General features: G+C 56.9%; 1 protein-coding gene across 5 annotated transcripts; it reads left to right on the forward strand.

The window, feature by feature from the left end:
* The first annotated feature begins 6,877 nt into the window (after positions 1 to 6,877).
* UBXN6 (UBX domain protein 6) lies at positions 6,878 to 17,353 on the forward strand. 5 transcript variants are annotated; one of them, XM_045863301.3, is made up of 10 exons: positions 6,880 to 7,060; positions 9,900 to 10,063; positions 10,392 to 10,456; positions 11,245 to 11,373; positions 14,072 to 14,169; positions 14,769 to 14,844; positions 15,524 to 15,608; positions 15,708 to 16,005; positions 16,167 to 16,315; positions 16,796 to 17,353. In XM_045863301.3, exons 1-10 carry the CDS (start codon positions 6,978 to 6,980, stop codon positions 16,891 to 16,893), a joined length of 1,245 nt encoding a protein of 414 aa, XP_045719257.1. In that variant the 5' UTR covers positions 6,880 to 6,977; the 3' UTR covers positions 16,894 to 17,353. The 5 variants fall into 5 exon arrangements, with proteins under 5 accessions (XP_045719255.1, XP_045719257.1, XP_045719256.1 ...); XM_045863300.3 differs by having other exon boundaries at positions 6,881 to 7,060; positions 15,708 to 16,058; XM_045863299.3 differs by having other exon boundaries at positions 6,878 to 7,060; positions 15,524 to 16,058.
* Positions 17,354 to 17,647: the final 294 nt, after the last annotated feature.

Below are 17,647 nucleotides of genomic sequence, written 5' to 3' on the forward strand. Positions count from 1 at the left end.
TCACAGGGTACAAAGATAATACTTTAGTCTCAAGATACATCCTTATGCACATGAAATATAGCTCAAAAAGACTTTTTTGTTTAAAAGTTAAACATAGGGACGCCTGGGAGGCTCAGACGGTTAAGCGTCTGACTTCAGTTCAGGTCATGATTCTGGTGTCCTGGGATTGAGTCCCTCATCGGGCTCCCTGCTCAGCAGGGAGCCTGCTTCTCCCTCTGCCTCTGCTGCTCCCCCTGCTTGTGGTCTCTTACTTTCTGTCAAATAAATAAATAAAATCTTAAAAAAAAAAAAAAGTTAAACATAGACTTATCCACATGACCCACCGATTCCATCCCTAGGTATCTACCCAAGGGAAATGAAAACACATTCCCCACAAATATCTGTACACTAATAGTCATCACAGCATGATTCACAACAACCAAAAAGTGGAAAGACCCAAGTGTCCATCAACAGGTGAATGGATAAAACCAATGTGCTATATCCTTACAAGGAACACTATTCAGCAATGAAAAGAAAAGCAGCACCGACACACACTACAACCTGGATGAGCCTCAAACACACTATACTCAGTGAAATAAGCCAGACAAAAGGTCACATATTCTCCAACATCATAGGCCATTTGATGGAATGTCCAAAAAAGGCAAATCTTTCAAGACAGAAAGTAGTTGCCTTGAGCTAGGGGTAGGAATCCAGAGTTAAAAAAATTTTTTTTAAAGATTTTATTTATTTATTCATGAGAGACAGAGAGAGAGAGAGAGAGAGAAGCAGGCTCCCAAGGAGCAGGGAGCCCGATGTGGGACTCGATCCCAGGACCGTGGGATCACAACCTGAGCCGAAGGCAGACGCTTAACCATCTGAGCCACCCAGGCACCCAGGAATCCAGAGTTAAATTTATAATTTCATACAAAGGGGTATGAGGTTTCTTTTTGGGATGATGGAAATATTCTAGATTGTGGTGATGGTCTTACTACTTTGCAAATATACAATGAAATTCATTGAATTGTATCCTTAAAACAGGTGAAATTTAGGGTATGTAAATTATGTATCAACAAAGCTGTGTCTAAAAATGATTTCCCGGGCTAAGAAGGACTAGAAGGTAGAATTGTCAGATAAAATTCAGAGTGCCCAGTTAAATCAGAATTGCAGATACACAACAAATACCTTTCCAGTATAAGTATGTTCTGTTTGTCTCATGCAATATTTGTGACATGCCTATACTAGAAAATTGTTTGTTACACATCCAACAGCATGCATGAACCTTGAAGACATTATGCTCAATGAAATAAGCCAGACACAGCAGGACACATCCCGCAGGACCCCACTCCCAGGAGGTCCCCAGAGGAGTCCTGTCCACAGAGACAGAGAGGAGAGGGTGGGAGCCAGGGCTGGGGCAGGGGGTGGGGAGTCCGTGCTTCATGGGGACAGAGTCTCAGTTTGGGGAGATAGAAAGTTCTGGAGACAGAGGGTGGGGGTGGTTGCAGAACAGTGTGAGTGTGCTTCATGCCACTGAGCTGTGCACTTAAAAATGGTTGAAAGGGTAAATTTTATGTTATGTATATTTTACAACAGTAAAAATATAATTAATAATAAATATCATCAAATAGAAATACCTGATTCATAGTTCTTTAAAATGGTTAAAATTGTAACTCAATGTTATATAGATACCATTAAAATATTTCTTTATCAAAAATTCAGATCTAGGTGCGCCTGGGTGGCTCAGTCATTAAGCGTCTGCCTTCGGCTCAGGTCATGATCCCAGAGTCGTGGGATCGAGCCCCACATCGGGCTCCCTGCTTGGCGGGAAGCCTGCTTCTCCCTCTCCCACTCCGCCTGCTTGTATTCCCTCTCTCGCTGTGTCTCTCTCTGTCAAATAAATAAATAAAATCTTAAAAAATAAAATAAAAAATTCAGATCTAAGGGGTGTCCTATATCTTATATTTGCTAAATCACACAGGAGACAAGTGTGGAAGTTGAACAAGGAATGAGGAAAATGGTGAGGAGGGGCCTGAATTAGGTAGGTAGACAGACTGAGGCCCAGAGGGGGGCACGCCTTGCCTGAGGTCAGACATGGAGTCCAGGGGCTCAAATGTCATGTCTGCAGGTCCCTCTTTCCAAAGCCCTCCTGATTCTGTGCATACATTTCCCCCAGATCTTGAGCCAGGGCAGAAGACCAGACTCCCTGCCCAGACCTCATTGAGCTACATTTAGCAGCTAGGAAATGATGAAGGTTTGATGAAAGCTGGGGACAGCGTGCTCCCAGAAGGTGGGGAGGGACCCCCAAAGTGGCAGGCTGAGGCAGGAGAGGATCCATGTCTTCCTGCCAGACCAGAGGCCAGTGAAGACAATGGTTGAGCAGTTAATCATCACCTGAGGAGGTTACTTCCTATTCCCTAAAGTTGCTTCCTGTTCCCTAAGAAATGGGGCCTGGCACGTGGCCAGAACAGGCAAGCTGGCACCACCACTGCCCTCCCAGAACGGCAAGACACAGCCCCCTCTAACCAGCAGGTGGTCTGAGCACCTACTGTGTGCTACAGGTTTGGTCCCCAGTTTACTGCAGGACTATCATGAGGAAATATTTACTACCCACTTAGCCAAGTACAATGATAAGTAACATTTAGGGGCACCAGCCTGGCTCAGTGGGTAGAGCCTGTGATTCTTGAGCTCAGGGTCATGAGTTCAAGCCACACGTTGGCTGTAGAGATCACTTAAAAATAAAATCTTTTTTTTTTTTTTTTTTAAGATTTTATTTATTTGACACAGAGAGAAAGACAGCGAGAGAGGGAACACAAGCAAGGGGAGCGGGAGAGGGAGAAGCAGGCTTCCTGCGAAGCAGGGAGCCCAATGTGGGGCTCGATCCCAGGACCCCGGGATCATGACCTGAGCCGAAGGCAGACGCTTAACGACTGAGCCACCCAGGAACCCCTAAAATCTTTAATAAAATAAAAATAAGGGGTGCCTGGGTGGCTCAGTCGTTAAACGTCTGCCTTCAGCTCAGGTCATGATCCCGGGGTCCTGGGATCGAACCCCACATCGGGCTCCCTGCTCGGCGGGAAGCCTGCTTCTCCCTCTCCCGCTCCCCCTACTTGTGTTCCCTCTCTCACTGTCTCTCTCTCTGTGTCAAATAAATAAATACAAAATCTAAAATAAATAAATAAATAAAATAAATTCTTCAAAAAATCGGTAACATTTATTGAGCAGCCAATATGTTCCAGGCCACATTATTATTTTTATAACTTTTTTCAAAGATTTTATGTATTCATTGGAGAGAGAGAGTGAGCAAGAGAGAGAACACTAGCAGGGGTAGGAGCAGAGGGAAAGGGAGAAGCAGACTCTCCTGACGAGCAGGGAACCCGACATAGGGAGCCCCACTTAGGGCTCAATCTCAGGCAGGACCCTGGGATCATGACCTGAGCCGAAAGCAGAAGCTTAACAGACTGAGCCACCCAGGTGCCCATCTTTATAACGTTTTGAATCATTTCCTTAAATGTTTTTTCTTTTTATAAGATTTATTTATTTGAGAGAGGAAGCACAAGCAGGGGAGGGGCAGAGGGAGATGGAGAAACAGACTCCCCGCTGGGCAGGGAGCCTGATGCAGGGCTCCATCCCAAGACCCTGAGATCATGACCTGAGGCAAAGGCAGATGCTTGAGTGACGAGCCATCCAGGCACCCCTATTATTATTATTATTTTTAAGTAACCTCTACCTGCAATGTGGGACTTGAGCTCACGACTCCGAGACCGAGAGTCGCACACGCCACCAGCTGAGCCAGGCAGGTACCCCCAGGCTGCATTATGTAGTATGTTTGTTTGTTTGTTAAGATTTTATTTATTTAGGGCGCCTGGGTGGCTCAGTTGGTTAAAGCAACTGCCTTCGGCTCAGGTCATGATCCTGGAGTCCCGGGATCGAGTCCCGCATCGGGCTCCCTGCTCAGCGAGGAGCCTGCTTCTCCCTCTGACCCTCCCCCCTCTCATGTACTCTCTCTCATTTTCGCTCTCTCAAATAAATAAATAAATCTTAAAAAAAAAAAAGATTTTATTTATTTATTTGACAGAGAGAGAGAGAGAACACAAGCAGGGGGAGTGGGAGAGGGAGAAGCAGGCCCCCCACCAAGCAGGGAGCCCAACTCGGGTCTCGATCTGGAGGACCCTGGCATCGTGACATGAGCCAAAGGCAGATGCCCAACGACTGAGCCACCCAGGCGCCCCTGCATTATGTAGTATGTTATGAACATAGTTAATTTCATTCCCATGTTAGTTATTTGTCATCCCTGCTTCCCAGATGGGGAAACCGAGGCAGTGGGGTAGCACTGGGGGTTTGGAACCCCCCCTCCCCCGCCAAGTGTTGGATTCTACTTACCCAAGAGCTTCTCCCCACCTGAGCTGTAAGAGTAACGTATTCATCTGTTCCGGCCCGCTCAGTGCCAGGGTAAGTTCCAGTCCTCCTAGCCCAGCCTCCTGCACTCTCACCCCGGGGGTGGGAGGTGGGAGGATGGGGATGCAGAATCATAGCCCACTCAAGACCTATGCCTCAGAATGTACATTTAAACAAGCTCTCCATGGGACTCCAGTGTGCATTATGATTTGAGAAGCACCTCACTGAAGTGTCATTAGATCTGCTGGTCCTGGGTTTGAATCTTCTCTCTGCAAGCTGTGGGGATGTGGACAAGTGTGTTTGGAACTTTACAACATCCCCTGTCAATTGGTGAGAAACATCAGTACTTATCCTTAGGGTCGTACAGCCTAGGGGTTGCTTTCCTTATCTATTATTTAGGAAACAAATTGCCACGAACTTGGTGGCTTAAAATAATGCAAATTTATTTTTACCATTTTGGAGGTCAGAAGTCCAAAATGAGTCTCACTGAGCTAAAATCCATGTGTTGGCCAAATTGTGCTCCTTCTGGAGGCTCTAGGGGAGAAACCGTTTCCTTGCCTTTTCCAGCTTCTAGAAGCTGCCTCCATTCCTTGGCTCCAGGGCTCCTTCCTCCATCTGAAGACATTTTCCCAAAGAAAACATAGATGGCCAACAGGTACCTGAAAAAGTGATCAACTAATTATTAGGAAAATGCAAATCGAAACCACAAAAATATCATCTGATACCTGTTAAAATGGCTATTATTAAAAAGACAAGAAACAAGTGTTGTGAGGATGTATGTGGAGAAATAGGAACGCTCATGTACTGTTGGTGGGAATGTAAACTGGTACAGCCACTGTGGAAAACAGTGTAAAGGTCCCTCAAAAGATTAAAAATAGAAGTACCAGGGGCGCCTGGGTGGCTCAGTTGGTTCAGTGTCTGACTCTTGGTTTCGGCTCAGGGCATGATCTCAGGATTGTGGGATGGAGCCCTGAGTTGGCTCCAAGTTTGGCACAGAGTCTGCTCATCCCTCTCTCATCCTCTGTCAAATAAATAAATAAATAAAATCTTCTAAAAATTAAAAAAAAAAATAGAAGTATTGTAACCCAACAATTACACTTCTGAGTATCTGAAGAAAACAAAAACACTAATTGGAAAAGGTATGTGCAACCCCCATGTTCATTGCAGCACGATTCACAATGGCCGTCTATGGAAACAACCCAAGTTCCCACCGAAGGATGAATGGATAAAGAAGAGTTGGTATGGATATACAATGAAATATCACTCTGCCAAAAAAAGAATGAAATCTTGCCACTTGTGACAACATGGCCCGACCTCAGGAGCATTAAGTGAAACAAGTCAGGCAGAGAAAAGCAAACAGTGTAGGATCTCTCTTATATGTGGAATCTAAACAAAGTTAAGAAGAAACAGGAAGAACCCCCCCCAAGCTTATAGATAAGGAGAGCCCATGGTGGGTTGCCTGAGGCAGGGGGCTGGGAAAAATGGATGAAAGAGGTCAAAAGAGAAAAGAAAACAAAACCCAGATGAACCGAAGCTACCACCGCGCCTTTTCTCACTCCTAAAAAAGTAACTGTAGTTCCTTTATATCATATGATGCCCGGACACATCAGCATTTCCCCCGTGGTCTCAAAGATGGCCCCCCCTTTCCTGCACCTGCCCCCCCTAAGTGATGCTGCAATCTGTCCCCACCCGCCCTCCCGTGGTCCCAACGTCCACCATTTCTCTCTAGCACTTAACACCCTCTGCTCTGCCACAGACTTGACTTATCGCGCTGTCTGCCCAACTCCATCCAAAACACCATGAGGTCGGCGAGGTCAGGGACTTTGTGTCTTCTTCCCTGCTGGTACAGAGCCGACTCTCAGATATGAACAGAGCAAGCCATTATAACGTCTGACATTTATTGAAAGCTTTGGGACGGCATCGTGACCTTTACAACGGGGTCCTACGAGGCGGGTGCCAGTCTTCTCCCCACTTCCCAGGAAACCAAAGCTCTGCAAGGTTAGTTTGGGCTGCACCGGATTCTTCCCTAAATCCTGTGAAGGCCCTCAGGATGACGTTAGGGCTCCTTGGCCCAAGCCCCGTGGGGATGCGCCACCGTGGGTCCCCGGGTCCTCGCTCGTGCGCCCTCTCCCACGTCCCCCAGCACGTGTGTCCGAGAGAACCACTGGCGCCGGGCACGGGGACGGTCGCTACGGCCCTGAGCGCCCCCACACTGAACTGCGCGGGGAAGCCAGGGAAGGCTCTCGCGCAGGGACAGGGGCAGGACCAAGTTCGGTGGGCCGGTCCCGCCCCATCCGTTCGTTCATCGCTTCGGGGAACGCGGCGCAGCCTGCAACGGGAAGCGCGCCCGTCGCCCCTGGCAACGGAGTCCGGAAAGAGCACCGAGACGCGGCCCGAGGGTGCAGAGCAGCCGCCGCGGGCCAGCGAGGCGCGGAGAGCTAGAGAGGCACCCCGGCCGATTGTCACGTGGGAGGCATCCTGAAGGCGGGACTTCCGGGGAACGAGGTATTTTCTTTCCGGTTGTTGGCTCCTGCAGGCCCCACCCCGACTGGGCCCTGCGCTCCCCCCGCCCCCCGCGGCCCCCAGCCGCCGGGCCCGCCGCCACCATGAAGAAATTCTTCCAGGAGATCAAAGCTGACATCAAGTTCAAGAGCGCGGGACCTGGTCAGAAGCTCACGGAGTCCGTGGGGTGTGTGACCGGCGCTGAGGCTTGAGATCCGGGAGCAAGGACGGGACAGGGAGACCGGAGAGGGCTCGGGGCGGGGAGGGGCGTCCGCGCGTCTGGGGGTGGGGAGCGATCTCTGGGGGGCGGGGCACGGGGGGACGTGGGTGGGAGAGGGGGGAGGGGTAGCCTCCGGGGGTGGGGCGGGGGGCGGCCGAGGCCCGGGGGGCGGGGCTGGAGGCGGGAGCAATGGGGCGGGGTGCAGAGAGGTGCGGGTCGGTGGAGAAGCCGTAGGGGAACATGTGGACTGGAAAGGGGCCCGAAGGGGCGTCGTCTAGATGTGGAGGAATCTAGGTGTTCAGAGATTGCACACAAAGCCGGCGGAAGCAAGTACAGCTGGGGTCGTAAAGAGTGGGGAGGCTTAGCATCCATGGCGGTGGGGGTCTGGGCCCTGGTTCTGGAGCGTGAGGGAGGACGGGGTAAGTGAGGTTAAGGCCGGGGAGACTGACGCGGTGTCAGGACAGGTCTCGGTGAATTGGGGGCGCGGGTGTCGGAGCGGCTCAGGAAGGTCTGGGAGGGAGATGGAGGCAGGGTGGTGGTGGAGGTGGGGAGCTGGAGGCATCTGTGACAGGGAGGAGATGGGGACCTTGTGGGCGAAGGTTGAGTCAGAAGGGAGGCCCTGAGGGCGACCCGGGAGGAGAGGGCAGAAGACGGAAGGCCAGTGGAGTGCACATCCAGGCCACTGTGGATCATCTGGGGAGGACTTGGAGAAGAGAAGGGCCAGGGGCAAGTCTGGAGGCTCAGTGGGGAGGAGTGTGAAGAGCTGGAGCAGGGGAGGGCGGGAGACGGAGGGCTCTGGTGGGCTGGGAAGAGCGACGAAGTGCAGAGGGGGCAGGGGCTTTGGGGACTGGGTGGGGTCTAGGAAGGGGAGTGGCTGAAGAAAGATGTCAGTCCTGGGTGGCATCCGTGGGGAATAATGGAAGGGTTTGTGAAGAGGTGGGCAGTGAGGGGTAGGCAGGGAGGCGGCAGGAAGGGAATCATGAGGCAGCGGGGGTGGGTGAGGGAGAGTGGGTACATGACATCAGGGCATCTGTCATGGCGATTGAGGGTTCCTGGGAGTGGGACAAAGGAGGCCCACTAGGGCCAAGTTCCTGAGTCAGGGAGGGAAGCCCAGTAGACCGAATCAGGTCCTGGGAGCCTGAGGGAGGAGGGCAGCTTAAGAGAGGGCCAGGGAGAAGGGGTGGACCAGACAAGGGGGTCCATTCATTTGTTCGACAGGTAGCGGGCAGAGGTGGGGGCTGGTGCAGCTGGGACTGAGCGTGACAGGAAGGAGGTGGGGGCCGTGTGGGTGACGGCTGTGTCAGACAAGAGGCCTGGGAGGAGAAAAGAGGGAAGTCGCGTGAAGATCCAGGCTTCTGTGACATGCTTGGGGCAAGACGGGGGGTTCAGGGTGTGTGACAAGTGCTGTCATGGGTAAGAGAAGGTCTCTGCTGTCTTGGGGCTCCGCGTCCGTTGGGGAGATATGGACAGATAAACCAGCACACGTGTGGTGAGAGATCAGGTGGTACTCGGGCCCGTGAAGAAAAATACGCTGGGTCAGGAGATAGCAAGTGATTCGCGGGACTGTTAGGGCGTCCCGGAACCCCTCAGTGGGAAGGAGACATTTGAGCTGAGAGCCGGAGGAGGTGAAACTCAGCCATGTGAAATTCAATCTTCACACACACTCACTCACTCACTCACTCACTCACTCTGAAGCAGCCCAACCACTCCCAGACCTTTCCTCATCCCACATGCAGACAGAACGTTCTGGGCAGAAAGTGCAGAAAGCGCAAAGGCCCTGCGGTAGGAGCCAGTTGGGCCTGTGGGAACAGCAGCAGGAAGGCAGTGTAGATCGAGAGGTGTGAAGGGCCTACAGGCCGGGGAGGCTTTAGGAGTTGTGTGTGGTGGAAGGGCTTGGTGTAGGAGGGACAAACTTTGGCTTAGGTTTTAGAAGGATCCCTGTGGCTGCCCAGTGGAGCCTTCAAGAGTAAGGTGTCTTGAAAACAGGTGTTTTTATAGAACTAAATGTCACATGGGGCTAGGGTGGGGCTACGTGATCCATCTTTTCTTCAACGTGAGGTTGTCGGCTGTGGGCATAGGGGCAGGGATGGGCAGGAAGCAGGTCCCAGAGGCCTTGGGCCACAAAAAACCTGTGTATCTGAGCAGAGCAGGAGGAGTGAGGCCGCGAACCCAGAGCCTTGGCTGCTCAGAAAGTCCTGGGGTCGGGAGAGGGTCTTGAGGGAAGGAGGCAAGGCAAGTGAATCAGAGCAGGGTGTGAGGAAGGACTTCTCTGCAGGGGAAGGCCAGGTCACTTCTGTGCCGTGTAGATCCGGGAGCACGCATCCCGTGCTCGTTTCCCCAGGTGGAGGCGAGCGCAAACCCAGCACCTGCGGTGTGACCTGGCATACTGCCGGGCAAACTGTAGGTGCTCCCTGAAGGAAGCTTCGGGGCCTGGCTGCCGTAGATTGGCAGGGTTGATCTTGCTCAGGGGAGGGACGGAGGAGAGGAGTGACACCTTCACGTCTGCTCGGTTCCTGAAGGCGATGGGTGCCTTCTCACTGCTGTGCTCTGGCGGGCCTGCCATTACCCCCGTTTAGCCGCCAGGACCCTGAGGCCCAGGCCCATGCAGGACTTGCCCCCGGGGGCAGAGCTGGGAGCAGACTGGCCATCTGCCCCGAGGGGCTCTTCTGTGTTAGAACCATCTAGTGGCTGCAGGTGGCCCCTGGGAAAGAGGGACGGGTCTGTCTGATGGAGCAGAAGTGGGAGAGGGACAGAGGCTCTTCTGTCTGACCCCGTGTCACCTCACTTTTCCTCTGCTTCTCCCCAGGGAGAGGGCCCCCAAAGAAAAACCCAACCAGCCAGCACTGCGGCAACCCCGCCAGGGACCCACTGATGAGGCCCAGATGGCGGCCGCGGCAGCCCTGGCCCGGCTTGAACAAAAGCAGCCAAGGGCCCGGGGCCCCACGTCGCAGGAGTCCATCCGGAACCAGGGTGAGCGAGGCCTGTGCTTGGCCCTGGATAGAAATAGTTACGTGACCAGCAACTTTGGGGGCTTTAAAGTCTCACATCGTTGGGGTGGAGGGGAGTGCAGGGCGGAAAGGTGCAAGGGTGCTGGGGTCTGGAAGGCTGAGGAGGGGAGAAGGGAGCCGAGACAGGGGTCATCAGGCCATCAGGGGAAGCCTAGGGGCAGGGGGGAGGTGGCTCAGGCAGGGGGGCCTGAGCGGGGGAAGGACTCGAACTTGACCCACTCCGGTCTCGGGGGTGCGTGCCTGGGGACAGAGCAGGGCCTACAACCTGCCCATCTCTGCCCTGTCTCCAGTGAGAAAGGAACTTCAAGCTGAAGCGACTGTCAGCGCAAGCACAGAGGCCCCAGGGACCAACACGGTAACGACATCTGCGTGGCAGTGGGACACCCGAGGGGCGTCCTGGGGCAGGGAGCTGGTTCTCGCCCGCATTGGTCTAATTGGCCATTTTCTCATTACCAGCCGGGTGCCCAGCGCTGGGCTGGAAGCACATGATGCTGGGGTGGGGGACACAGAGGAGATGTCAGGGTGAATAGAGGTCATGTCTGGCCTTGTGCACAAAGGCAGTTTAGGGGAACCCCGCCTGGAACAGTGGAGGCAGGTTGTGGTTGAAGGTGGGGTTGACTGTGACCTTCACACTCAACTCCTGCCCTCAGCTGTTTTCTGGGGAGGTGGGAGGGCTGTCCGGAGACTGGTGTCATCATGGAGGCCTTGCTGGGGGAGGTGGGCTTTAAAGGAGAGCTTGGCAGAAATGGTGTTCTGAGCAGCCTGACCCTCGAGGTCTCACTGCGTTTTAGAATGGAAGAGGCTCTAGATGGTGCCTAGGGACGGAGGTCCAGAGAGCGGTCTGGACTCATCTAGGGCGCAGTGACTCCTGACTCGCCCACCATGGCCTCCTCCTCACGAGATCAGGGAACCCTGGGTGGCCCTGGAACAGCAGGCGCCACTGAGCGTTCACCCCGCGTCCAAAGCCGCCACACACTTTCTGTTCCCGTCGTTTAGTTGTGAGCTGGCCCCGCAGAGCCGTTTTACAGAGCGGAAGGCGGCCGGGGGGCGCTCCGGTGCGGGGCCAGGGTGTCCCAGCGCTAACAAGCAGAGGGGGCGGCGTCGGGACCAGGGGGCTCAGCCGCCTGCACCCCCACCCCCCAGGTGCCGGAGGCCAAAGAGGAAGGCTCAGCCCATCTGGCGGTGCCCAGTGTGTGCTTCACGTGCCCGCTCACCGGGGCCACGCTCAGGAAGGACCAGCGGGACGCCCACATCAAAGAGGCCATTCTTTCGGTGAGTGGCAGCCCCGTGTCCCGTCCCCCCGCCCCCTGGGTCCTGAGGCCAGAGCTGCTCCAGAGAGCTGGGCGGCATGGGTCCTCGGTGACACCTCTGCCTGTGTGGACGGCGTCTGCTTTCGTCTTTCCGAAGAGGCAGTGCGTTTGTGGGGAACGAAATTCAAACGCACCAGGGTGGGTGGAGAAAAGCCACCTTTCCTGGAGGCGTCCACTCTGAGTGGTTTCGGGCCCTTTCCAGAGAGAGGTTCCAAATAGGTACAGCTGTCGAGCCCCCGAACCCAGGGTCCGAGCTTCCTGTCCCCGGAGTAACGAACTCTGACGAAGCTGGTGACTTCAAACGGCTTCAGACGGCAGCTGCCCTCCCACCAGGCTGGTGCCCGCCCCCCAGCCCCCGCCATTCCTTCCCGCTTCTGGAAGCGAGGAGCGTGCCTCCGGTCCGACTGCGCTGAAATCAAGGGGGCAGCGGGCCGGAGTTGCTTCTGGACGCTCCAGGGGAGAGTGCGGCCCGGCCTTGTCCGGCTTCCAGGCTGTCCCCGGTGTCTCTGTCCCTCCCCACAGCCCGTGCACCGGGCCCCGGCCTTTCTCAGGCCGCCTCTCTCCCCTCTTCCCCTTGAAGGGACCTCGACATTACGCCTCACCCACCAGGATAATCCAGGCTCATCTCCCTATTTTAAGGCCTGCGGATGAGCAGCCTTAACTCTCATCTGCCTCCTTGCTGCCCCCCTCCCGTGTTAACTGAACATATTCGCAAGACCAGGGGTGAGCATGAGGGCATCTGTTGCGCCTTACCCCGAGTTCCCAGGTGTTAACGTTATTCCCCATCTGCGCCCTCACCCCTTTCTAGTTTTTTCTGAACCATCTGAGAGAAAGTTCTGCGTTGTTAACAATTTCACCATAAGTCCTGTAGCCGTTTAGCCAGCTCCTTGCTGAGGAGTGTGCTGGGAGTGCGTCTTTTACTGGTGGGAACGGGGACGTGTCGCAGAGCCTGGGCTGCACGTTGCTTTGAGCGCTGGGCTCAGTCCCGGGGGGGAGGGTGGGGGGGGAGCGCTGGGCTTAGTCCCGGGGGGGGGGGGCGGGAGCGGTAGTGCCCCGGGGAGGGGGGAGCGCTGGGTGGACGCGTGTGTGCGGCGTGGGCAGAGCGGCAGCTGCTGCACCTCCAGGGGTTCGCGCTCCACCGCATCACGGTGCCCACACCGTCCCTGTGGGTGTGCAGACTCTTCGTCTTCCCCCGAATTGATAGGTGGAAATATCTCGAGATAGTTTTATCGTGCATTTCCTTCATTTGGGTTCACATTGGCCGTGTTTTCCTATGAGAATGCATCCTTTGTTCATTTTTCTGTTGGGGGTGGGGCTACTTATGTATGTGTGTGTGTGTGTGTGTTTTACGGAGGCTCCATGCCCGGGGCGCCTGGGTGGCTCAGTCGGTTAAGCGTCTGCCTTCGGCTCAGGTCATGATCCCACGGTCCTGGGATCGAACCCCACGTCAGGCTCCCTGCTCAGCGGGCAGTCTGCTGCTCCGTCTCCCTCTGTGTGCGCCCTCTCTCTCTTAAAAAAAAAAGAGGCTCCATGCCCGGCGTAGAGCCCATTGCGGGCGATCCCACAACTCTGACATCAAGACCTGAACTGAGACCAAGAATTGGACGCTTAACTGACTGAGCCCCCCGGGTGCCCCTGGACTTTTTCTGAAGTTGACTTGTAGGCACTGTTTGCATATTAGGGAAATCGGTCCTTTGCCTATAATGTGAATTGTGAATATTTTCCCCTAGTTTTTTGCTTTTGGTTTGTGCTCACGGTCGCTTTGCCACGTAGAAGTTTTTGATCTTTATGATTAAATGTGTTGATCCTATGGCTTCTGGGTTTTGTGGCACACTTAGAAAGGCCTTCCCCACTTTGGAATTGAAATGATTCTTCCGTGGTTTTTCTAGTGCTTTTCTGTTTTGCGTTTTGTAATTTAACGTTTAAAACTTTGATCCGTAAAAACCACCTCGATCCGACTAGAAGCTCTCACCCTGTAGAGCATGAGGCATGAAGCCAGTGCTATTTTTTCCCTGATAGCCACCCACCTTCTCCTCCCCCAACACCCCCTTTTATTGAAAACAACTGCTTCTTGGTCATAGCTGTGAAGTCTGCCTTTGTAACAAAGCACATTCCTGTATGCATTTGGGTCCTTTCTGGACGTTCTGCTCCTTTGTCTGCTCTCGGGCCCTGGTCCTGATTTAAACGTGGCCACGGGTCTCCTGGAAACACTCGAGAGCAGCCTTTGGGGCAGCAGCTCTTCCCGGGGGGCTGTGGGGGTTCCCGAGGAGGCTGGCGAGGCACTCAGCCTGGCCTGGCCTGGCCGCGTCCTGAGGACACGCCCCCTCTGACTGTGGGTGCGCCTCCCCTCTGCACACTGCTTTCTCTGCTGGGCCATGTCTGTGTCCCCCTCTCTGTCCCACCCTGGCAACTGAACCGGGAAGCTGGGCATCGTCTGGTGTGTGATGCCCCCTCTTGCCTAGAGGGGAGGGCAGGATGAGGCCCAGGCCACTGAAGGGCTCTCTCCTTTTCCTCTGCTGAGAATGCACAGCTGAGTGTATTTCAGGGCAAGGCTCCTGGCCTGCCAGGGGACCATTATCACCGATGTCACCTGAGTAGTGAGACTGGGCTGCTGGGGGGAGGGGGGGGGGTGGCTGATGCATTGCCCTCCCTCCTCCCAGCACTTCTCCACCGACCCTGTGGCTGCCTCCATCATGAAGATCCACACGTTCAACAGAGACCGGGACAGGGTGAAGCTGGGCGTGGACACCATTGCCAAGTGAGCGGGCAGCTGCCCTCCCACCAGAGTGTCGCCCCCCCCAACCCCCACCACAACCTGCTGGGGGAGTCTGGAAGGAACACAGCGCTGGGAGTGCAGCCAGGCCCCCCCATGCGGAGCCCTCAGAAAAGGGGCTTGGCTTCTCTGGTCCTCAGTTTACCTGTCTGTAAAATGAAGGGGTTTACCAAATCAGGGGGTCCCAAGCCTGGCTTTCCTTTGGGATCATCAGAGGAATGGGTGAAGGAGGCAGGGTGCCACCCCACTCCCCTCCTCTGTTCGAACAGGCCTGGGGGAGGAAGGATGCCCAGAAGTCCATGCAGCTCACAAGCTGCTGGGGACCCAGAGGCTTTAGTGGTCCATTCTGGCTCTGTCTGCCGCACCCCACTGCTGTGTGTGTTGGTGCCCTCAGGGGAGGCAGGACCAAGGAGGAGGCCCAGGGTCGGTCCCCCAGTGGGCTGTGTCAGGGGCAGCAGTGGGGGCTGTCAGCACCCCGGGGTGGGCTTCGTGGGGCGGCCAAGGTGCGATGGTGCCCCTCTGGGGTCACTGTCACCACAAGGCCAGGTGGGACCCTTCAGCTGCTGCTCCCTGTTCCACCCCAGGTACCTGGACAACATCTGCCTGCACCCCGAGGAGGAGAAGTACAGGAAGATCAAGCTGCAGAACAGGGTGTTCCAGGTGAGGCTGCCCCGGGCGGCCAGCATGGCCGGGCCCTGCGCACGCACACACGCACATGCACGCACGGCGCCCCGGCCCGTGGGGGCCACAGGCAGGCAGCTGGAGGGCTCGTCCGGGGCTGGCGGCCGACAGGGACCGGGGGCTTTGTGAACACGGGTGGTGCAGAACGTGGATTCTGTCTGCTCTGCGCAGCACCCCCAGCGGGTTTTGACTTTAACCCGAACGCTTCGGGAAGCCGTCGGCACTGGTGCGATTTCTCCCATAAACGCAGACTTGGGGTTTCTGTGGAGAAACCTCAGGGTCCCGCCACCATGGCCCGTGTTCGCTGCGCCGCTCACAGGGCGCCTGCTGTCCCCTGGTGGCCGTGGCCGCCGCCTGCCCCCTTCCTGCCCCCAGCACCACACGCAGCCGGTCTCCCCCACCTCTGGACCCTCGTGTTGTCCTTTGGCAGTTCAGCCGCCTCGCTCGCCTGCTTGGTGACCTCCGCGGGCCGCTGCTGGACGCCCTGCAGCCTGCGTTGGGGCGAGCATGCTCCGCTCAGGGGACGGCTTCAGCGGGTTCACCTCGTTAGCGGTTGCTCTAACACCAGGGGACTCCGAGCCGGGCAGGGTGGTCAGCGAGGCTAGTGGCCTCCCAGGGACCCCAGGGCCTCGTGTGACCTCTGGCTCCACTCCCTCAGGAGCGCATTAACTGCCTGGAAGGGACCCATGAGTTTTTCGAGGCCATTGGTTTCCAGAAGGCGCTGCTTCCGGTTCCTGATCAGGGTAAGGGAGGTAGAGCAGGGTCTCGGCTGTGCTGGGAGGAGGGCGGCAGGGTGGGGGGCTCTCCCCGCGGCAGCAGAGTGACCCCTGTGCGCGCTCCAGAGGGCCCCGAGGAGTTCTACGTGCTGAGCGAGGCCGCCCTGGCCCAGCCGCAGAGCTTGCAGAGGCACAGGGAGCAGCTGCTGGTCGCCGAGCCCGTGCGGGCCACCCTGGCCCGCCAGCGCCGCGTCTTCCGGCCCTCGCCCATGGCCTCCCAGTTTGACCTGCCCGGGGACTTCTTCAACCTCACGGCGGAGGAGATCAAGCGGGAACAGAAGCTCAGGTCCGAGGCCGTGGAGCGGCTGAGCGTGCTGCGGACCAAGGCCATGCGGGAGCGGGAGGAGCAGAGAGAGATGCGCAAGTACACGTACACGCTGCTGCGCGTCCGCCTCCCCGACGGCTGCCTCCTCCAGGGTGGGCGCCCGCGGGGCCGGCGCTGTGGCGGGAGGGGGGGGGGCCCTGGGGTGCTCCCCGGGGGTGCTCCTGTGGACCGCAGCCCCACTGACTGTCCCGCCCCCCCAGGGACCTTCTACGCCCGGGAGCGGGTGGCTGCCCTGTACGCGTTCGTCCGGGAGGCCTTGCAGAGCGACTGGCTGCCTTTCGACCTGCTGGCCTCGGGGGGGCAGAGGTTGTCGGAGGACGAGAGCCTGGCCTTCAACGAGTGCGGGCTGGTGAGTGACGGGCTCCCTGCCTGGGGCTGGGGGTGGCGGGGAAGCGTCTCTGGGTTTCCCTGCCCGGCACAAACTCCCCGAGAGGCCGGCCGGGGCCCTGGGTTCAAGTCCCACCTTCCCATGTACGTGCGGCATGCCCCCAAGTGCCGTGTCTCTGCCTCGGTTTCCCACCTAGAGAGTGGGAACACGGCAGGTGTGTTAGAGTTCTCTGAGGAGCAGAACCGAGGCAGACGGATGGGAGAGGAGGGCCTCACTGGGGCTGGGGAGGGGTGGTCAGACCCTCCCTCGGGCAGACTGGAGGGACGGCCGCTGGCTGGGGTGTTCGCCGGCCCGCGGGAATGGGCCGATGGTGGTGGGTGCGCTCACTGGCGGGGAGCTGCCCAGGGCGAGGGTGGCCCCGGCTCCAGCACCAGGGAACGAGCGTGAAGTCTCCATCACGTAAAGGCCGGAGTGGGGCTGAGGCTTCTCGCCCCACCGCAGGTGCCCTCGGCCCTCCTGACCTTCTCGTGGGACGCAGCCGTGCTAGCGGACATCAGGGCCGCCGGGGCCGAACCGGACTCGTCTATTCTGAAACCTGAGCTCCTGGCGGCCATCGAGAAGCTCTCGTGAAATAAAAGCAGGGTCGGCTTTAGCCCGCGTGGGTTTGTCTCATGCTCTCCTGCTTCCTCCACCACTACCCCCCGCGCTGTGTCCTCCCTCCTGGGGCCCCCCGCTCCTCCGGAACTGCCTGCCCTGGCCCACAGAGCACTGCGGGCATGGGGAGGAGCGCTGGTCAGCTGCGACGTGTGCCTGGGACGGCCACCCGGAGAGGGCGCTCGGGAGGCAGCCGCCGCACCGGTTCACGGAGCCCCTGGGCAGGAGAGTAGGCCTGCGGCATGGGCCCAGTCCCTGCGGGCTGTGGCCCAGATGGCCGCAGCTGGCCCTAACACCGAGCCACGGGGTTGCTGGGGACAGCGGCAGCGGGAGATGCAGGGCCTGTCAGGACACGGTTCTGTGATTACTGAGTTACGAACCTGAATAAACGACATCGGACCAGGATCCTGGTGCTGAGTTGAAGCTGTGCCATGCAGGGTAGGGGCAGGGGCGATGGCCGCAGGGCTGCGGGCACAGGAGGCCCGTGTGGCTCCCGGGAGGTGGGGTCAGGTGAGCACCTGCTGAGGGTGGGCCTCCCAGAGAGTTCTTTTCTTACTGTGGGGCGGGGCGCAGAACAAGGTCCCCACAGATGGCCCATCCTCAGCCCCGGTCCCTGTGGTGGCTACTTTATAGGACTAAAGGGGCTGTGCCTGTGATTGGTGATACCCAGACGGGGAGTGTCCTGGGTAGGCAGGTGGG

Source organism: Mirounga angustirostris, unplaced genomic scaffold, assembly GCF_029215605.1.
Source record: "Mirounga angustirostris isolate CCGP_5_RB_7025 unplaced genomic scaffold, mMirAng1.0.hap1 SCAF_1, whole genome shotgun sequence".
In the NCBI taxonomy this organism is placed as follows: Eukaryota; Metazoa; Chordata; class Mammalia; order Carnivora; family Phocidae; genus Mirounga; species Mirounga angustirostris.